The sequence below is a fragment of the Dermacentor andersoni genome, chromosome 11 (genome assembly GCF_023375885.2).
Source record: "Dermacentor andersoni chromosome 11, qqDerAnde1_hic_scaffold, whole genome shotgun sequence".
NCBI classification, from domain to species: Eukaryota; Metazoa; Arthropoda; class Arachnida; order Ixodida; family Ixodidae; genus Dermacentor; species Dermacentor andersoni.
The window spans coordinates 122,197,853-122,219,182 of NC_092824.1; the positions used below are offsets into that span (position 1 = coordinate 122,197,853).

The 21,330-nt window shown below is 44.1% G+C and overlaps 1 protein-coding gene across 1 annotated transcript in view; it reads left to right on the plus strand.

Annotated features, from left to right (window-relative positions):
• Nucleotides 1-8,035: 8,035 nt before the first annotated feature.
• The window catches only part of alpha-PheRS (phenylalanine--tRNA ligase alpha subunit), an 89,126-nt gene continuing 75,831 nt past the window's right edge, over nucleotides 8,036-21,330 (plus strand). Inside the window, exon 1 of the mRNA XM_050186135.3 lies at nucleotides 8,036-8,636. Coding sequence (XP_050042092.1) covers nucleotides 8,499-8,636 — 138 coding nt within the window. The 5' untranslated portion in view covers nucleotides 8,036-8,498. The remainder of the gene's footprint in view (nucleotides 8,637-21,330) is intronic.

Genomic DNA, 21,330 nt, shown 5'->3' on the forward strand with positions numbered 1-21,330 from the left:
GCCGAGGCGCTAGGCCACTTCGATATTTCAATTGTCACCACCGCCGGGTTCTCAAGAAAGCACGGGTCACACAACGCAGATTATGTAGTGCCAGAGCTCATCGAGGCCAAAGCCGCATTGCCGCACCGCCACTACTCACGGCTTTCCGCCAAGTAACACAGAACCTACAACCAACACACAAGCAACACACGCACGATTACATGAGCAATGTTGAACAACGCGCGGTCCAGAGAACGATCACGCCGAGGACGAACACGCCACGGCGTCGCTCGGCGCCAGCATCGCGCCTTCTCAAAAATCCCTAAACGATGCTGTCCCTAGGCACCTAGGATCAGGTCACGTGAGGGATTTTTGTACGACAATTAGACGCACGCTTCCCATGCATACCACAGAACGATGCCAATCCGAATCCACAGTATACCGGCATTCCCATGCATACCACAGCGCAGCAGCGCCAGATTTCCCTCTAGGTAATGTAGTGAGAAACTCTATGGTTGTCCCAGCATGGGAATTATGGGAAGTGCATGATTTGCCTAAACTTCGTTCTTTTGGTTTCAAACGGCATTGTGACTTTGTTAACTCGTCATTTTCAACAGTATATTGCGGAATAAATAATTAAATAAACATCATTAAAATTGCCCGACGGCAGGATTCGAACACAGGGACTCTACCACAGAAGCCTGATATTGAAACCATTAAGCCACGGACGCACGTATCGACAAGCGAATGAAACGCCCTTATGAATTTATCGCGGGCATGCCAGTGCCTTGAGACGCTTGGCGCGTTTCGATTTGGCCACCTGGACAAGCTCAATCGTTGCAATCATAGTGGTTGCAATTAATAGAAACTGTACGCGTTCCCGGCGTATTCTGCACTTCGAAGAATATAGATTGCACCGAAATATACGACAATAATATTTATATAGCGTAATATACAAAGCCACAAAAACGTTTGAATCCACAAGCACGAAGATCAGACAAATCCATGTACTTCATACACGGAGGAAGGAAACTAATAGCGTCCTCGATCACCTTGCCCCGGGGTTGCCCCGAAACCAGAATGGTGCGCCTTGCACCGCCGTGGTGGCGCACTGCGGAGGGTCAACATCGAGGACAAAACTGCACCCATTGCAGGGTGCTTGCATGCAGCGCTACTTTGCCCCTGGCGCGCAAGACGTGCGCGAAAACGCGCACGCGCACATTTTGTTGTTTGCAGGTGCTGAGCATCTGCGGCAAGCGCTCGAACCTTGACAAACTGCGTGCTCCGACATACCTGGTTGCAAGCAAACACCAATACATTTTATCATTAATCCTGACGACCCGTTCCTGACGACCCGTTCAACGAACCTGTCCACTTTCGGCCGCTCTTCACCACATTGTTTTTGGACGAGGTCGATCAGCATGTCGTCTTCGCTGTCAAACGAACTTGCAAAAAGCTCATCGATTGCGGCAACTAGCAGCGCTTCCTTTCTCATTGCCGACATCTCCATTAGCTAACTCCGTGAACTCCGTTGCAACCGCAGCTATCGGGCTAGAGCGTCCGCGCTCTGCAGTCGGCAGTGCGCGCGCGCGTCCCGCATTGCTTGCTGGGATTGCACCCCGGCGCACCGCCGATTTTCTCGGTGCGAGACGGGGCAACAGAAAACCGCTCCAGCACGGTGCGCTTCCGGTGATCGAGGATGGTCGGTGCGCACCGGTGCGGTTGATCGAGGATGAAAGTGCGCACCAAGGCGCCCCGGTGCGCACCGGTGCGGGTGATCGAGGACGCTATAAGGAGAGGCCCTGACGTCACTCTTTGTGAAGCAAAAGTGAAGCCGGAATTTGGCGTTGCTCATGGCGATGCTCCGCCTTTTGGGCCACCCTCCTCTCTTGTTTACATCTTTCGCGAAACCACGCCGCGCTGCGCGTGGTGTCGCGCGCTCGCGGAACATCTGGCAGAGCACGGTGCAAGTAACACAGCGCAACAAGACACAGTGACTAACGCAAACCCGCCCACTCAGCGCCTTTGCCACGGCCCGAAACCTACCAGAGCAACACGTGTGATCGCTCAAAACCATAACAAGGCCGCCATTGTGGCCCAAAAGGCGTGGCCATACAACAAAAAAAAATAAAAAAGCAGCAAGAAAATGAGAACCTACTACGTCATTTCCGCCACACTTTTCTCCTAGCGCGCGGAGGGGGTAGGGCCTCTCCTTAGTTTCCTTCCTCCGTGACTTCATATCATTCCCATGGGCGTGCGTCTATTTGTCGTACAAAAATCCCTCACGTGACCTGATCCTAGGTGCCTAGGGACAGCATCGCTTAGGGATTTTTGAGAAGGCGCGATGCTGGCGCCGAACGACGCCGTGGCGTGTTCGTCCTCGGCATGATCGTTCTCTGGACCGCGCGTTGTTCAACATTGCTCATGTGATTTTACGTGCGTTGCTTGTGTGTTGGTTGTAGGTTCTGTGTTACTTGGCGGAAAGCCGTGAGTAGTGGCGGTGCGGCAGTGTGGCTTTGGCCTCGGTGAGCTCTGGTAGTACAGAATCTGCGTTGTGTGACCCGTGCTTTCTTGAGAACCCGGCGGTGGTGACAATTGAAATATCGAAGTGGCCTAGCGCCTCGGCAGCGAAGTTCTGCGAACCGCGATGTGGCGTCGCCGTGTCCGACTTTGCTTAACGGACATCGAGGGATGTGCTGCTCGCTGCAAGTCATGTAAATGCAACTGCGTCGACCGCCTACTGTTCAGCGCTGAGTGCGTGTTTGGTGTGCTGTGCTTGAAACGAGTGGTGCAGCCGTGCAGAGGGGGTGGCGAAGGAGCAGAGTGGCTTAGGGGCTCCGTTTGCGTGTTCACAGACATGTGCTCCCGTCTTGGTCTCATTAGCGGCTGTCGCGGGATTGTGGTGTGCTAGCTCCTTGCCTAGTATGAAGTTTACGACGCTAACACACAGCATGTTCACGGTTTTCCACGCTATATGTCATTTGCATGACGGCCGAGTTGAAAACGAGACGTGTGTCTGTGTTCTTTGCGTTTGTGTGTTGTAAATTACTTTCTATTGTGGAAGTTCTCGGAGTCTTATTACGCAAGGAGTGCGAACGTAAACATAAACACATGTCTGTGTGAATCAGCTACCGTATGTTGCGACGCTCTACCGTGTGGTAGACTGATGCATGGTGCGCGTTTATTGCTGTACTGTTGTAAAAATCATTTGTTTATTCACTCTATAGAAATGTACGGCTTCTTCGCCGCAGTACATTTTAGTTACGGGGTGAAGCATACTAAAAGTGGGAGGGGGCCGCTATCAGCCAGCATAGTATGTCCACTTAGGCGACCTGAGAGGCGGCGGGTGCGCGAGTGTATAATTAAAGAACTCTTATTATGTCCAGTGACAGTGGCCCCTTTTCACTTTTATTATGTTTCACCGCAGTACACTGCTTAGGTTTCACCGCGAAATATTAGTGTATTGCGAGAAAAATAATCGTAAAAAGCCTAATTACGCAACGTTTCTTTTGTAGCTTGCTACACCGCAGTACAGGGGTGTAAATACTAAGAGTGGAAAGGGCACATAGGTTTACACTGTGCTCATTATTTTCAATTGTGACATAATTTGCAAGTGCATCTGTGCTCGTGGTAAGCTTCATTGACAATTATTTGTACATTACAAATTAATATTGCAGGGAAGCTTACTAAAGCACATTCGCCATTATGGTACATGTTATTCACCTTCAATGCAGGAGCACAATGCGGATTCTTGCCCCTGCTTTTGGCTGGACTGCACATGCTCTTTGAGAAATGATTCATTTCATTGATTCATTCTTTGATTAAGCGCGAGACTTAGCAATGGGTAGCCCAAATATATATTTGAGAACACCAAAACGAATTCAGCAGTAAGAAGCTAAAGGGTTGTTTCGGTGTAGAGCAGTGGCCAAGTCCGGATATGAAAGAGGAGGAAGAAAAGCAGTCTTTCCACTTCAACACTGAGAGGAACAACTCCCACAAATAAATACGACTCTTACTTATTTTACTTTTGAAGATTACCGACTTGCATTGGCAAGTGTTCAACAAACACTGCATGAAGTAAGCTTCCTGAGCATATTTCACCAGCTACTGCATCATTGTTTCACATTATGAGTGAAAATGCAATTTTCTTTATGCCACAACTTGCCCAATTTTGTGTTTTGCAGTAGGATGATAGCAATGCTATTAAGGCACTTAAATACTCATGCATAGTAGTAGAGAGAAAAAATAAATAAAAGTAAGAAAGCAGTGGCTTTTCGTGCGTAGACTATGCATACACGTGGTGCTCTTATGGTCATTTTTTCCCTATCCGCTAAACCATCCTAAACAAGAAAAGTTTATACACAGACCACAACTAAACCACAGGTATCGTTGGTAAGCAAAGTATGTTTATTCGGTGACATTTTCTGCAGCCCTGCTATTGGGCTTTCCTTCCTTCATTTTCACCTGTGCAGATTCATTAAGAAGTGATGAGACAGTTTGACAATTTTAATCGCTGAAAGCCTTAACGAAGCCTTTTTCAGGTCGTTTATTCTTGGTTTCAGACTCTGCACATTGCATTTAAGGCGTTTTCTGTGTTTGTTGCCTTTTCTTTATGGGTAGGGCATGTCAACATTTTTTACACCATGTCAAGTATGTGGTGCCATAGACTGTTCTTGGATGGAGTCTTGCCCTTTCATTCGGTACAATATGATGTCGTTTTTTTGTGTCCAAGGCCGTTTTACAGCGTGATTGTAGCATTTTGCTAAGTTTTGCCTCTGTCACCCAAGCTTGAAAGATTGCTACCCACTGCTGGTGGCATGACACGTGACATTTCTTTTTCAATAAAAGGAAGTCTGTCACTTATCCTGTGCACTGGTTCTGTCTTTGAATTGCAATTTGTTGCCTATATTTGCTCTTTTGTAGCATTTCAGATTAGGAATGGCTATCATAATTGACATCTAACCATATTGCACACAATGTGGATGATATGTAATTGCTATATATGGCCACCATAAATATAATAGAAGTTAATAATTCAAGAATAGTGCCTTTGCATGGTGATGCAGCTATAAATTGTGGCTATAAGGTACCAGCACTGCAGGTAGCACTGCTTGTGCAGAATATAGTTCAATTCTGCTACTTTCAAACATCATTGTTTTTATCTGCATTTATATAGCTCCAGTTTCTGTAAACAACACAAATCTGGTGGAAGAGTGGCTTGCACCTGCAGTTGGGTCCAATTAATAGCCAAATTTCTGCCCGTTTTCATGTTATTAGCATATTAGTAAAGGCAGTCGTTTTTATAGTAGCCTGGTTGCCCAGTGTAGAAGCCGCTGCAGGGTGTCAGGATCTCGTGCACATCTTCAGCTTTGCAGGGGACACAGCATGTGGCACATAGTTTGTCACAGGCCATGTATTTGGGGCAAGTTGAGTTTACTCACTAGCAAAGGGAAAACCAAGCTTGTTCGATATGAAGTAAACCGCCTGTATACTCAGTGGCCTTCTTCATTTCGTGTGACATATGTGGTTATAGCGACCCTTGTTTTAAGCACTTCTTGTCCAGCAGCAGTAGTTTGCTTTTGAAACTCAGGATAGCTTTCAGCAAGCTGGACAGGAATAACACTGAAAAACCAGCAGATGTTAATTGTCGCACTTATCATGCGAAGCTTCGTACAGTATAATGAGGGCGTAAATAAATGAGGGTGTTCCTCAAGGCCTTGTAGCACATGTCACAAGTTTGGAGGAACATGATTTATAGCACTTTTTTGATCGCATGCTATAGGTTTAGCAGGTGTGGCCATAGTTGAAGTGCAGTGCAAGGTCAAGAAAACAGATATCTATGTGCAGCACCCTGGTAAAGGAGACTCTGGGAAAACTAGTGGGAAGCCTGTTGAACATCTGGTTGACCCACTTGCTGGCTCCATCTAGCAAAGTATGATAAAGAGAAGGAAGTCATCAACACATCAGAAGTTTTTTACATCTAAACACTGTGCTAAGGTCATAACACACCAACAAGTCTTAGTGCGCAGGCTATGCATGACCAACTACATATGCCTTCTGTTCGGACATTGCTCCTTGTAACTAACAAGGATGGAGTGGACAAAAAAAGAACAGCAGCTCCATTAATTTGATTTCACTGGTATCAACAGTGTTTTGTAAGTGTACATTGCCATACTCCCCAATGCCTTCTTGGGTGACATCAGCAAGGACCAGCTTGAGGCAAGGGGTAATAGACGTCTTTACAAGCAAAACATGCATGCATGCGTGGAGAGCACATTGTGTCCAAAAAGTAGGCACTTCACAGGGGCACTGGAGAAGGAACAGATTATTAACAGTGGGCAAAGACAAGCTACTAAACACCCAACACTGTTGCATGTAACGACCTCCGAAACAATCCCTCTTAAAGAGGAAATCATCTTTGTGTATCCATAAAGAGGGCAGATGGGCAAAGCCCCTTCAGTAATGCTGCCAGCTTCAAAAGCCCACTTTGCACATCCTGAATGCTTCCTTCTTACGATTTTGCTGGGTGCAAGCATTCTACTGTCCAAAAGCTGTCATTGAGAGCACTGTTGGTTTGGTGGCAATACAGTTCAGAAGCGATTGCAACAAACCTCCCTTCCTAGTTGGCCTGGATGCTCACGGTGCTTATGAAGCAGCACCATGAGGCAAGCAAGGTGAACGAATGCCTCGAATCCCTTGTTTGTTTATCACACTGTTCTGTTAGTAACAACCATGAGACTTGAAACCAATAAGGTCAAGTTCGGCACTCGCGTGGTTACTGCGGAGGATCCATAAAAAGCACGAAAACAGAAAACCCAGGGAAAGGATAAAGCACCATTTAACACTTAGTATTGCTGCAGCCCACCCCCTTTTTTTATTTTGTCTGGTCGTGCTACATCTTTTTACTATAGATAGGCATGAACTTAGCGTGTTCCCAATCAGTGTCCAATTTTTATATACACTACGTGCTGGTTCAAAGAGGCTCGAAGCACTGCAATAGAAGCTTCAAGTAGAAAAGGTGCCTGGAAGAAAAAAGAAAACTGTGCTGCAACCATCTCGGCAACATCTTGTCCCCTTAATAAAAATTGTGCTTTCACATCACTTCATACTAGGCAAGGAGCTAGCACACCACAATCCCGCGACAGCCGCTAATGAGACCAAGACGGGAGCAGATGTCTGAATTCGCAAACGGAGCCCCTAAGCCACTCTGCTACTCCGCCACCCCCTCTGCACGGCTGCACCACTCGTTTCAAGTACAGCACACCAAACACACATTCAGCGCTGAACAGTGGGCGGTCGACGCAGTTGCATTTACATGACTTGCAGCGAGCAGCACATCCCTCGATGTCCGCTAAGCAAAGTCGGACACGGCGACGCCACATCGCGGTTCGCTGCCGAGGCGCTAGGCCACTTCATTATTTCAATTGTCACCACCGCCGGGTTCTCAAGAAAGCACGGGTCACACAACGCAGATGATCTGTACTGCCAGAGCTCACCGAGGCCAAAGCCGCTCTGCCGCACCACCACTACTCTCGGCTTTCCGCCAAGTAACACAGAACCTACAACCACAGAACACCTATGCTACAACCAACACACAAGCAACGCACGTACAATCACACGAGCAATGTTGAACAACGCGTGGTCCAGAGAACGATCACGCCGAGGACGAATACGCCATGGCGTCGCTAGGCGCCAGCATCGCGCCTCCTCAAAAATCCCTAAACGATGCTGTCCCTAGGCACCTAGGATCAGGTCACGTGAGGGATTTTTGTACGACAAATAGACGCACGCTTCCCGCGGTAGGACAACGACTGCAGCGCCAGAGTTCCCTCTAGTAATTTTTGTAGGAAACTCTATGCAATGCCCTATGTTTCATCACGGCCGCAGGATAAAAAAAGTAAGTAGTTTCATTATCCCGGCATCTCTCATTACCTTGGCATCAAATTGGTTTAATGTTGCCCGCGCCCTCTCTCCGTTTCATACTTTAGTTTACAACGCCGCCGCTAATTTTATTTGGCATGCCATTTTATTTTCGTTGCATTGTGGAAGGCATGGAGTTTCCGTAGCTCTATGGTGGAAGGTAGTTTCCTCCAGTTTCCTCCATGTTTCCCCAGAGGAGTCTCCCTCGTGGTCTCCCTTCTCTAGCGTCTGCTCCTGCACCTCGCTTGAACCAACTCGACCCACCACCCACTGCTGTGGTATACAGTTGGGCCATAGAGAAAGAAATTGGGCTATTGGTAGTAGTTTTTGTAGTAGAATCGGCACAGTGAGTCGCTAAGAGAGATAGCTAGAGGAAAGTTGTGACAGCTCGTTCGTGGTTTCTGCCGGTGACGCTGCAGTAGCAGCGCTCAGGCGGACCTGTCGCGTGGCCTGCCGCGTGTATAATACACGATCATAAGCTTTCGCCTTCCTTTGTCACAGCGGTTAGTGTGTTGTGAGCGACCCGTAGCGAGTTCGGTCGCGGGACTTCGCGCTTTGTCTACGGATTGCATCATCAAGGATAAACGTCAGCGGCAAATATGGTTGACCTGGTGGAAAGCATTCTGAAGCACGTCGCCGAGCATGGGGCTTGCGACTCTCTGAAGCTGGCCCGTGTAATGGACGTGGATCATCAGAAAGTGGTCGGCGCCATCAAGAGCATTCAGGCCTTTGGAGACGTAAGTGCCACGCACCGCCACGCAGACGATCTCGCTGCTATGGTGCTGAAATTTAGATGCTGAAACGGCTTTGTAACAGACGCCTGCGGGGCCTGTGAATCGCGGACGTACCTGTGACATGCTTATAAGTAAAAATGGTTCGCAACGGTCAGCCCGAACCGAATTCTTCAAATATACATCCTTGGTTACGGGCACTAGTGATCGCAGTATCAGCAATAAACGTGCCACTTGGGTATTAATTGTAAAGTGTATCAACACCAGGTTTCGCCGCTTAATTCCTACCTATGATCCCAGTCATTTGAACACTAATAGAAGCTGGGTAACACGCTCCCACTCTTGTTGGTATTAAAACTTGAAGGAGCAAGTACTCATAAAAACTTTTCCTAATGCTGATCTTATATCAGACGTACACATGATTCCATGACTTAAAAAAAAATGCATGACCGAATTGTATTCATCTCTATCGAACTGAAAAAAAAAAAAAAGAAAGCTGCACTCCTTGACAGTGCAGAGCTAAGTCTGTCGAATATGCTACCATATTAAGAACTTATTGTGTAAAACGGGAAACAGCCGACCCAAAGAGACGGAACACGAAGAAAGCTTGAGCGCAAACTACCAACTGTATTTTTGAAACGTAGGCCTTGTAGTCTGTACAGGGACAAAAATCTCTTACACATATGCAAACAACGCCAAAAGATAATGTTGCTTGGGATTTATCTAGGAAGCACTTTATAATTCCAAAAGGGACATTTCCTTTGTCCTTTCTTCTGGTTATATTGTAAGGCCTACGTTTCAATAAAACAGTTGGTAGCTTGCGTTCAAGCTTTCTTAATGTTTCTGCTGTTTGTTTTGTCTGTTTCCCATCTCATATCAGCCTTTAATCATCGACCAACTAGGTCCGAAAGATGTTCTGCTACCATATAGCTTCAGAATAGTTGGTTACTGGGCTAGTTGGAGCAGTAGCACGGAGAAAATGATGTGCTATAAGATAGGAGAGACACATGCATTAATTTCCCATGGTTGTGTCCATTGCTCGAACGCTAAATTTTTGCCATGCTCTATTTTGTCGAGTGAATGTTCTTGAAGCACTACATTTGAGAAGGTGGTGAAAGGTCATTCACATGACATCAACCTTTGCCATGTAATAACAGTACCATCTGAGCAGAAGCACTTCTCTGAGCAGAAGGGCTGTTTGCTGAGTAGCAACAGAAGAGGTTCCTGTCTTCAGAGAGAGGCCTTTAGAAGTCCCTTTAGCTCAGGAAGGATGGAACGAAGGTTTGCTGCTCCTGGGAGATTCCACATGATTGGTCAGGCATGCTTCAATGATATATAAAATTTTCCCTGAAAAAAGTGTATGTTGCTCATTGTTATTCTACGACATCAAATTTATGCTTCGTTTGTAAAATTATATCTTTGTTGTAAAAAAAAAGTGGAAGTCGCCATCTCAAAGCACCAGTTTTGTCTAGTTTACAAATCTTACCGATTTATGTAATTATTGCTAAAGGATTTCTACCACAGCGAAAGATAATTTCTAACCCACGGTCGTCCTGGTTTACCACTGCTCTAAAACGGCTTTCAAACAAAAATAAATGTCTTTTTTTGTTGTGCTAAGCGAATAACCCCGATCATTGGGTTGCCTGTTTCCAAGTAAACATGCAGTACAATAAGAGCATAGAGCATGCCAAGAATTTGTTTTTCAACACTACTTTACCAGAAATGTTGCAACCTAACCCGTGCAAGTTCTTGAACATTGTCAGTGGATTGGAGAATCGTTCTATCCAACTTGCACGCGATGGTAATACTTTAGTCCCTCCTCCACAGTACTACTCAGTGTTTAACGATGCATTTGTTTCTTTTTTCTGTAAAACTACACCTGTTTCTTTTCCATGTTTTACGACCATAACTTTCCTCCTATGCATCCCATAATCATTGATTCTGTAGGCATTGGTAAACTCATTAGTAATCTTAAAATTTCATCTTTGTCTGGCTGTGATTCAACTACATCAAAAATATTGAAAATGACTGACGGGTACCCCTCTGTTATCTTGTCCAACATTTTTGTTCAATCTTTAGAGTGCTCCACAATTCCCGGTGATTGGAAGGTAGGGAAGGTGATTCCTGTCCATAAGTCAGGTAATGTACATCTTCCCGATAATTACAGACCCATATTGCGTACAAGCATCCCGTGTAAGCTTCTTGAGCACATTATTTATTCTCATTTAATCAAATGTCTAGAGAAAAAATTCTTTCTTCACTAACTCCCAGCATGGTTTTAGGAAAATGTTTTCCTGTGAAACACAGCTATTATCTTTCACTAATGATCTCTTTATAAATAACGACATCAGCTTTGACACTGATTGCATATTCTTGGATTTCGCTAAGTTTTTGATAGGGTGGCGCATGACTTACTTCTTAAATTAAGCAAACTTAATTTAGAAACCAAAGTATTCCACTGGATTGAAGATTTTCTTTCTGACCGCACCCAATTTATGACTGCTAAAAACTGTTCATCCACCTTTTTGCCTGTGTCATTCGGCGTCTCACAAGGATCAGTGTTGAGACCCTTACTCTTTCTTAGTTACATTAATGGCCTCCCTGACTGCATCACGTTTTCATCAATAAAACATTTGCCGACGATTGCGTTCTCTATAAAAAAAACTCGCCCAACCCTCTGATCAGCGTGAACTTCAAGAAGACTTAACTTGTCCTCATGGTTCAATAGATGGATGATGTGGCTTAACATCAAGAAGTGTAAAAGTATGCGAATGTCTCGACGGGGCCACACTGTTGGCAGCGCATATTTTCTTGACGGCATCCACATTAGTTCTGATCTTTCTTGGCACGTACATGTTAACTATGTCACTAACAATGCAAACTGCATGCTGGAATACTTACGACACAATTTTTCCCAAGCACCTTCATCAGTGAAACTACATCTATATAAAACTCTTGTTTGCCCTAAATTAGATTATGCATGCGCTATCTGTGACCCCAAAAACACTACACTTTTAGAAATTATTGAATCCGACTAGAATTGCGTAGCACATTTCATTATATCAAATTACTCTCGGCATGCCAGTGTATCATCAGTGAAAGCAACACTTTCCTTACCTGAACTGTCTTTGTGTCGTAAGTGCTCTCGCCTTTCATTGTTCCACAAAATAGATCATTATAATCCAATTTTAAAAGACATAACTTTTTCCACTCCCGTCTACGTGTCATCATGTTCAGATCATAACTATAAAGTTGGTGTGCCATCTTGTTGGACTAATACCTACAGAAAATCTTTCATTCGAAGGACTAGCAATGAATGAAACCACCTTCCGCTTCCATCACAGACATCAACAGCTTCAAGACTGCCATTCATGAAACCTTTTGCTAACATGTCTTTCTTTGCTTGTTATAACTGTATTTTTTCTCTCTTTTACTGTGCAAATATTTGTATTTACCATTCCTTCCTGTAATGCCCTCGGGCCTTGGAAGTATGCTAAATAAATAAATAAATTAATTAATACCAGCTGATCTTTTCTAAACAATCATGTTATCCTGCTTGAGGACCTTACTACCTTTAGTCACTGTCATGTATTTGTTGCATTATTCTAAAAGTGTTGTAGTTTGATCTTGTGTTATTGCATTGTATAAGAATTATGTCATGCTACTACTAGATGCAGTGCATCTTGTTAATGCTGAAAACAGTTCTGTTCTTTATTTTGTGTTTCGATCTTGATGCTTATAACCTCCCTTTGAAGTCTTGTTGTTGTTATCCCCCTATGTTATGCCCAATTCTGGGCCCTTAGGGTAAATAAATGAAATGAAATATTAGAGTCAAGACAATCAAACTTGCCTGTGATGTAGGCATACGCTTTCTCTATCTGTGTTGTTGAATTCATATTCATAAATTCGTAGCAAGCATTTGGCTTATAAAATATTACATCCATATATACAGAAGTATGCAAGGAAGCAAATATTGCAAATCAGCTATGCAGAATCCTTCAAGGTGGAGGAAGTGCCTTGAAAGGGAAAACTATCATCCACCCAAATGTAGCACAAAGCTACAAAGGACCAAGATGAATTATTCAACTACGTAGCTTCTTTTCTGAGAAACCCCTATGGGTTTCCTTCGTAGCTTTGGGCAGCTATTTGTGTGGATGGCAATTTTCCTTTTCGAGAAAGGCAAACATAAAAAAATAAAAGAAAGGCAGTCTTCATTTTTTTTTTCTAATCGCTATCATTAGGAGTGTCAAAATGGAAAAAAAGTGTGTTTGTGAAGTGTGGGAAGCCGGTCACATGGTAGAGGTAGACAGGGGATGGGAGAGCTTAGAGTGAGTGTGTGTTTGTGTGTGCATACTATATACATACACAAAGACGCAACTTCAAGCCGTACTTGTGAAGTTATGACAAGAGTGCAAAATCACAAGTACTTGAGGGTGGAAGTGAAATATCAAGCTTTATTCGCAAGATGCTTGAATTGTAGTTATAGTTGTGTGAAATAAACCTAGTGGCCATATTTTGAACTGATTCTAATAAGCTAATTAGCTTGTTATGATAAGGGTGACCAAACTGGAGAGCAAAATTTGAGCTTCAGGTGAAAAAAACATCTGAAAAGCTAGCTTGCAGATGTTAGAGGCTAAATTATGTAGGCTTTGGCATAAGTACCCCAGTGATATTGAAGAATTGGCACATTTGTTAGGTCATGTGATGGGTCCAGGAAAGGTTTGGATACAAGATTAATGCCGAAGTACTTGTATGAAGTAGCTAGGGACACCAGGTTATAATTATACGATAACAGAACTTAGACATCGAGTGTTGATGAGTGAAAGACATTATTTCGCATTTAAATGAATTTAGAGTCATTAACCAAGTGCCACACAAATTCAAAATGAGCTGAAGGTTGTTTTGAAGATGGAGGTATTAATATGGGCTGGTTATAGGGCAGTAAATAATGCAGTCATCTGCAAAAATTCTCACTTGGGGTGATAAGTTAGTGGGAAGATCATTAATATATATTAAAAATAGTAACGGCCCTAGAATGCTACCTTGTGGTATGCTGGAGATGACATTGGAAAAGGGTGAAGAAAGATTGCTGACGACTTAAACTGTCAGAGATTAGAAAGTCAGTTCTTAAAACCTATGATCTCTCCTATGAAAATATGCAAAAACATGTTGTACCATTCAGTTATGATTTAAGATGTATGGCGACAAACATGTCACACTGAAAGTGAGAAACTTCTTCCAAACTGTGTCCTGTTGCTAATCATATGTGCAATGCTGCGGCTGTTCTTTTAACTCGCTGCTGCCTCACTGACTTGGAGACAACGGATGCAAATCATGGAAAATACACATGATGCTTGCCCTTTCCACTGGTGCCAGTGCTCCTCATCACACTTAATTAGAAAAGACCACATTACTTCCTCCACCTTGGCGACTACAGCAGAACTGCTTTGCCTTATTTAGTGTTCTTTCTCTTTGAGTGGTGGATTAATAACCCTGTCACACGGACGCGGCTAAAGTCCTTTTAACTCCCTTCAACCAAGGACGTCTTTATCTCGAGGGAGATGCACGCCGTGTCACACGGCAGTCCTTTAGCAAAGGAAGTTTAAGGAAGTTCCTAGCGAAAGGAGATACTCCCTTGCAGACTGAAGGGAGTACTCTTGTTCCCAGCGGGCTTGAATTTCGAGTAAAAAAATCACCCTCATTTTTATTAATTTCACTTTTACTAGCAATTATAACTTTTTTTGCATATAATATAGTATTTGAGCACTAACAAAGATATTTGAGTTGAGCAGCTACATTCGACTCTTGAACCGGGCGTGAGCAGCGCCTAATGGGCCCCCAGCGGCAGCTTTCAGAAGCTCACTTATAGGCCGTGTGACACGGAGCTAACTCCTTTGAGGTGAAACTCCCTTGCGGTCCTTTAAGGGAAGGAAGTTTGAAGGAGATCCGAGTTGCCCGTGTGACACGGGTATAATTCTACCACGCTCTGTGATCTGCTAGCCTCATGGTTAGCTTTTATGATAAAGTGGCTTCCCTGGCAAGGTGTTGGACCAGGATGAATTTTCCTTCAACTGTGGAGCTTTGTTTCTGAGGAAACTATACAAGTTTTCTTCCTAGATTCACGGCTACTGTTTGGTAGATGACAAATTTTTCCACTTCAACTTTCAGCTTCTCATTCAGAAAGGGTTCAGAATTATGTGACACATGTGAAAGCAAGGCTTGCAAGAAGGAAATTATGAAACTTTGACCTGCAGGCAGCTGCGCACTTGTCTCTTCTGGCGAATGCCCAGAAATCTGTAGAATTTCAGGCATGGCTCTCAGCATTTGCTTTTATTGAAAATATTGTGGCACTGGATGAGGATGCGTCAGCAGGCATTTGGTGTGTTGCGACACCATGTACCCGAGCACACGAGGGTTGGACCCTCCTGCGTGTAGCCGTGCGTGGCTTAGCCGTGTCTGGGGAAAGGGGAACCTGGGGGTTGAGCCAGTGACGGGTGTTCAGACCTTTAAGGCACCCCGGCGAAGGCAACACACCTCTTTGGTCTCCGCTTCACGTAGACGGCACCCTCGGACTGACCTACCTGGGGTAAATTAGTAGTCGCCTTTTCCTGTCTATCTCTCCTCAAATCTTCATCTTTCTCTCTCACTTTCTGGCCTTTCCTGTCTTCTTCTCTCTCCCATTTACTTCCTTTCTCCTTGGCAGCAAGGGTTAACCTTGTGTGGCTATCCTACCTTGGGTACACCATATTTGGTTATAGTGACGGCGTATGACTGGCATCGTGCAGACTTGTACACAAGCTCTGCCGCATCCCCTCATTGGGCTCCGTGGTGGGTGGTCGGCGCTATTGCCAAACAAACACATTTTCTTACGGCAGCGCGAACTTCTGTTGTCTATGATCGGCGTCTGAAAACATGCCGCACCGAAGCACCGTTCCAGTTCTCCTTTCAGTGCAACGCCCCATTATTTCCCAAGTACTATGTAGTCCACAGTGAAAACAACATACCAGTAAGAAAGCTCTCTCCATTCCTTGTGGCCAAGTGTCTGAAAGGCAAAATCGGACCAACATACAAAGCCTCAAAAATGTCTAGCGGGGACCTCCTCCTTGAACTAAATGACAAAGATCAAGCGCAAAAGCTCTCGGAACTTACCAGTATTGGCGTTGCGACAGTGACAATGTCACCACACAGAACACTAAATACAAGCCGGGGTGTGATATCAGAGGAACACATTATCGGCCTGAGCAATGAGGAACTCCTTGAGGGTTTCCAGGAACAAAACGTGACAAAAGTACAAAAGATTTTCATCCACAGAAATGACCAAGAAATCCCGACAAAACATGTCATACTTGCCTTTGGAACAAGCGTAATGCCTACCTCGCTGGATGCAGGGTACGCAAAAGTAAACGTCACACCATATATCCCGAACTCAAGACGGTGTTTCAAGTGCTAAAGGTTTGGACATGCTTCACATGCATGCCGAGGCAATGCTAAATGCAGCTCCAATGATCATCAATCTGACAACTGCACTTCTTCCCCACATTGCATTAAGTGCAAAGGAGACCATCCAGCTTACTTGTGGTCTTGCCCTTGCTGGAAAAAGCAAAAAGAAGTAATTGCACTAACTGTGAAAGAAAAAATCTCGTTCTTTGAAGCCAGAAAGCGACTGTTGTACCTACCATGAAGAAGTTATGCCAATTTGAAGAAAGTGGAGGCAGCGTCACAGAGGTCTCCTCCGATCCTCCGATCCCACACGTACTGGTGCCGCAGTGACCCCTCCTGCCCTGGGGTGAAAGCAGCCAGTTTTTCTCCATCCTATTCGAAGGACCTGCATACACCAGTTCCACAGGGCCCTAAAATCAAATGAACCCCAAGGCCCAAGAAGGCCGACCCAAAATCCCCGGTGTCATCGATGCCGAAGGACAAGCACTCTCTTGAGCGTGAAAAGAGGGACAAAGTCCCAATAACTACCCTAAATAAGAAAGCAATAACCTGAAGGTTATCGCTCCTTTGTATTGGCCTTATTTAAATCTGTCGCCTAACATCCTAATATTTTTTCGTAATGCCATTTTTTACCTTTCAGTTTCATAATGGCTTTTATTATCCACTGGAATTGTAGAGGTCTCTTACACAACTTGGGTGACATCAAAGACATCTTAATTAACTTCTCTCCTGTGGCCCTGTGCTTACAAAAACAAACCAAGGTGAAAAACACAAAAACATTTTAAAAGGTTTCGCTGTTGTACTGCGCTACCGTACTCAGGTGAACCGGCTTTCGGGTGGTGTAGCCATTGTTCTGCAGGGTGGTATTGTAGCTAGAGAAGTTCCCATTAACAGTCACATAGAAGCCGTCCCTGTCACCGTGTTAGCTCACAAAACCATCACCGTTTGTTCAATAAACATTCCACCGCACTCACATTTTACTGTAAGAGATCTAGAGTTAATTTTAAACCAGCTACGTGAACCTTTTTTAATAGAGGGTGATTTTAACGCACATAACATGTTATGGGGTAGTAAAACAACTGACGCCATGGGTCAAACACTCGGAAGATTTTATCCTGACAAATGACATATGCCTTTTAAACACCGGTGCGGCAACCTACTGCTCCCCAAGCACAGGAGCTATGAGTTACCTAGATTTGGCACTGTGCTCTCCATGTCTCTTTGGCGATTTTCAATGGAGTGTTATTGGCAAGCCCTATGGTAGTGGCCATATGCCTGCTATCATTAAATAAACATCACCTTTTCCTACCATACCATTAAGATCACCCCATTGGAAACTCCATCTAGCAGACTGGCCTCTCTTTACTGAAAAGGCCACTCTGGATAAAATATCAGATAAGTTAACCATAGACAAAATTAATGATAAAATTACCGCCTCTATACTTGCTGCGGCAGAACAGACAATCCCACAATCCTCTGGCTTCCTAAAGAAACCTAGAACCCTGGTGGACGAAGGAATGTACATAAACAAAAAAACTACTAAACAAGGCGTGGTGTATCTTGGTATCGCCACACGCTAATCTACTCCCTTTCAAAAAAGCAAAAGCCAGGTACACATGCAGACAAGCCGAAAGACAGCCCTGGAAAAATTGTCTCGTCCATAAATAGCTCGACAACCAAAAAAAAATGTGGGATCAGCTTCGTAAGTTTACAGGCGACTACGGTTCTTACACTATCCCCATACTCTCACACCCGGGCACGCAAACAAATTTAGAAAAACAAGCAGACATATTAGGGCAGCATTTCCATGATATGTCAAGCTCAGTAATTTATTCTGCTACATTTTTAAAAAATAAGCAATCAGCAGAAAAACTAAAGCTTCCGACCACAGGAAGTTCAGAGAGATCGTGTAATGCCTCCTTAACACTTCCAGAAATCAACAGAGCACACGCTACTGGCAAAAAAACAGCAGCCGGTCCGGACAGGGTACATTACACAGCGCTAGCTCACCTATCCCCTAAAGCAGTTGAGACCTTGCTTCATTTCTTGTACATAATCTGTGAAATGGGAAAAATGCCCAATGAGTGGAAGAAAGCTATCATAATCCCTTTCTTGAAAACTGGAAAACCTCCCACAACAGCAACCAGCTACAGACCTACAGCACTCGCAAATTGTCTTGCAAAGTCTTATGAAGCCATCATAAACATAAGATTGACATACGTCCTTGAAACCGAGAACCTGCTAGATAACCATCAGTGTGGGTACAAGAAAGGTTGCTCCACAACAGATCACCTAGTCTGGCTAGAACACGAGAAATGTGCAGCCTTTCTGCACAACCAATACTGTCTCGCTGTTTTCTTTGACCTAGAAAAGGCGTACGACACAACATAGAGGTTTGGTATTCTAAGGGACTTAGGGGATTTAGGGATCCGTGGTAGAATGCTCAAATGTTTTGCCGATTTCATGTCTGACCGAACATTTCAAGTTCGCTTAGGAATGATGCTGTCACACGTATTCATCCAGGAAAATGGTGTGCCGCCACAGGGATGTGTATTAAGCACAACACTGTTTGTGGGGAAAATGAATTGAGTCAGAAATGTAATTCCATCCTTTGTAATGCACTCATTATATGTTGATGATCTACAAATCGCGTGTTGTGCATTGAACTTGGCAACCTGCAAATGGCAAATTCAAATTACTTTAGAGAAACTCATGCAGTGGGCATCTGAAAATGGTTTTCGCTTCTCAACAGAAAAAAACTATTAGTGTTGTCTTTTCACAAAAAAAAGAGGCTTACAACCAGATCCCATCCTTAAGCTACAAGAAGCCACACTACTGGTAAAACAAAAACGCAAGTTTCTGGGTGTTCTGTTGGATAAAAAGTTGAACTTTCTCGCACACATAAATAGCCTTAAAATTAAAGTGAACAATGCACTTAACATCCTCAAAGTCCTGTCCCGGAAGCGCTGGGGCTCTGACCGTAAATGCCTGCTGCGCATCTACCGCACTTTGGTGCGCAGCATATTAGACTATGGTAATATCATATATGGTTCAGCCAGACAGTCTTAAGTCTGACGACTTGATCCAGTTCATAACCTAGGACTACGACTGGCAAGTGGTGTTTACAGAACATTGCCTGTACAGAGCTTACAAGTTGAGTGTAATGAGCCTCCTTTACAGCATCCCAGAGCGCTACTAAATTTTTACTACATACTCAGAATCCATTCCTCACCACAACACATATGCTACAACATCGTCACACAGTGCAACTCACGATTACACTACACAAATAAACAGAACATGATTAGACCTCTTCTATGATATGAGGAATACTGTCCTGATTACGACATTCCTGATGAACTCCTTCAGGTTGCTAAACGGCCACAACAACTACCCCCGTGGGGCGAATTCATGCATTTATGTGATTGAGCATTGGTACCTCTTAGAAAAATGACACCCCGCACAAACACATCATACAAGAATTCCACGGTCTTCAAGACAAATATCTAAATTGCATGGAATATTATACTGATGGCTCTAAAACAAAAGAATACGTGGGCGCGGGGGCCGTGACAGAAAACTGGGAAAGAAGTATTCGATTGCCACAACATGCCTCTGTCTACACAGCTGAAGTCTACGCAATATGGGCTGTGGTTAAAAAGATTGTTGCTGAAAAACACGAAAACACAATAATATACACTGATTCATTAAGCACGCTGAATACACTTCACATGAAACCTGCATGTAAACTCCTGATAAGCGATATTTTAAACATGGTAACATCAAACAAATATGGAAGATCAATTAGGTTTTGCTGGGTACCAAGCCATGTTGGTATACTGGGTAACGAAGCAGCGTATAGATGTGCATCAATGACAGTGCACAAATACATAACAAACACAGCACTTCCATATAAGGATAGCATCACTGCAATTAGAAAGGCCTTGATGTCAAAATGACAACAAGAATGGGACCATTGTATAAGCTACAAGCTACATCTTACTAAACCCGTAATTGGCGAGTGGAAGTCTTGCACTCGCCAGCAACGGTTCTATGAGGTGATCCTGTGTCGACTTCGGATTGGACACAAACATCTAATGCAATTTTCTCCTCCAAAAAATAAACGCCGCCCACTTGTGAAAAATGCAATGAACCTCTTACAGTAATACATATCCTTATAACATGTCCACGCTTTGAAACACAGAGGCGGAAGCTTTTCCACAACCTATATAATTTACATATACCTTTACACCCTGCCCTATTCCTGGCAGACGACCCTCTAGTGCTGTTTACTAACTTGTTTGACTTTTTAGAGACTACTGGTTATTCATATCAACTACAATGCAAGGCAGGCTTACCTGCTTTAACGTTGTGCTGCTTTGCGGACTTGTGACTGGCGCAGCATGGTCTGTGTAGCCTTTGCGCCATTAAACCTCAACTAACCAACCAACTGGATGAGGATGACACAACAGTGCTGTGTACAAGGCTTGAGGAACGATGAGGTCAAGTTTACAATTGTGAAAACACAACCACTAGCAGCTCATGCACCAATGCAAATGGATGCATCATTGCACGTGACTCTTGGTATTTGAATCCGTCCACTGGGGGAGCAGTTGGTGCTGGTTTTGCAAGTGGAAATGTAAGCTTGTCTCGCTTTAGGGCATGGAAGACATGCTGTGCTCTCTATGGCATGTAAGGCAAGTCACAAATATGCACACACCCTACCTGCTTTAACAGTCATTCAGTTTATTCAGTTTATTATGTTGGCAAGAAAATACTACTCTGGAATTTCACAAGTGCCTTATGGGCTGCGGTCAGTATTGGTGTACTTTCCTGTGACCGTGTAGTGCCATCCTGCTGCATTTCTGTTCTCCATGTGTCATCCGGCAAGGCAGCTTAGTATGTGAAGGTGTCAAGGACAGTGCCACAGCTTAGCTTTGTGATTGCTGAGACTAGTTGTCAGCTTATGCACTTTATAAGGGCAAGTTGGGTAGAGATTGCTGCAATGAACTATAGTGTCAGAAACATGGAAGAAGAAACAAAACGATTGCTGTACTCATGACTGAACATTTATTAGGAAAATGTGGTTTAAACCTAATAAAGCAGATATATAGTGAAAACCTGAAAGGTATTGAATATGAAAGAAATGATTGTATGACCGAAGCAAAAAGACTACAGATTGGAAAGCAGCAAAAGAGCAGTACCACACACACGTGAGACATTAAATATATGAAACATTAAATCTCACCTGCGGCAAGTT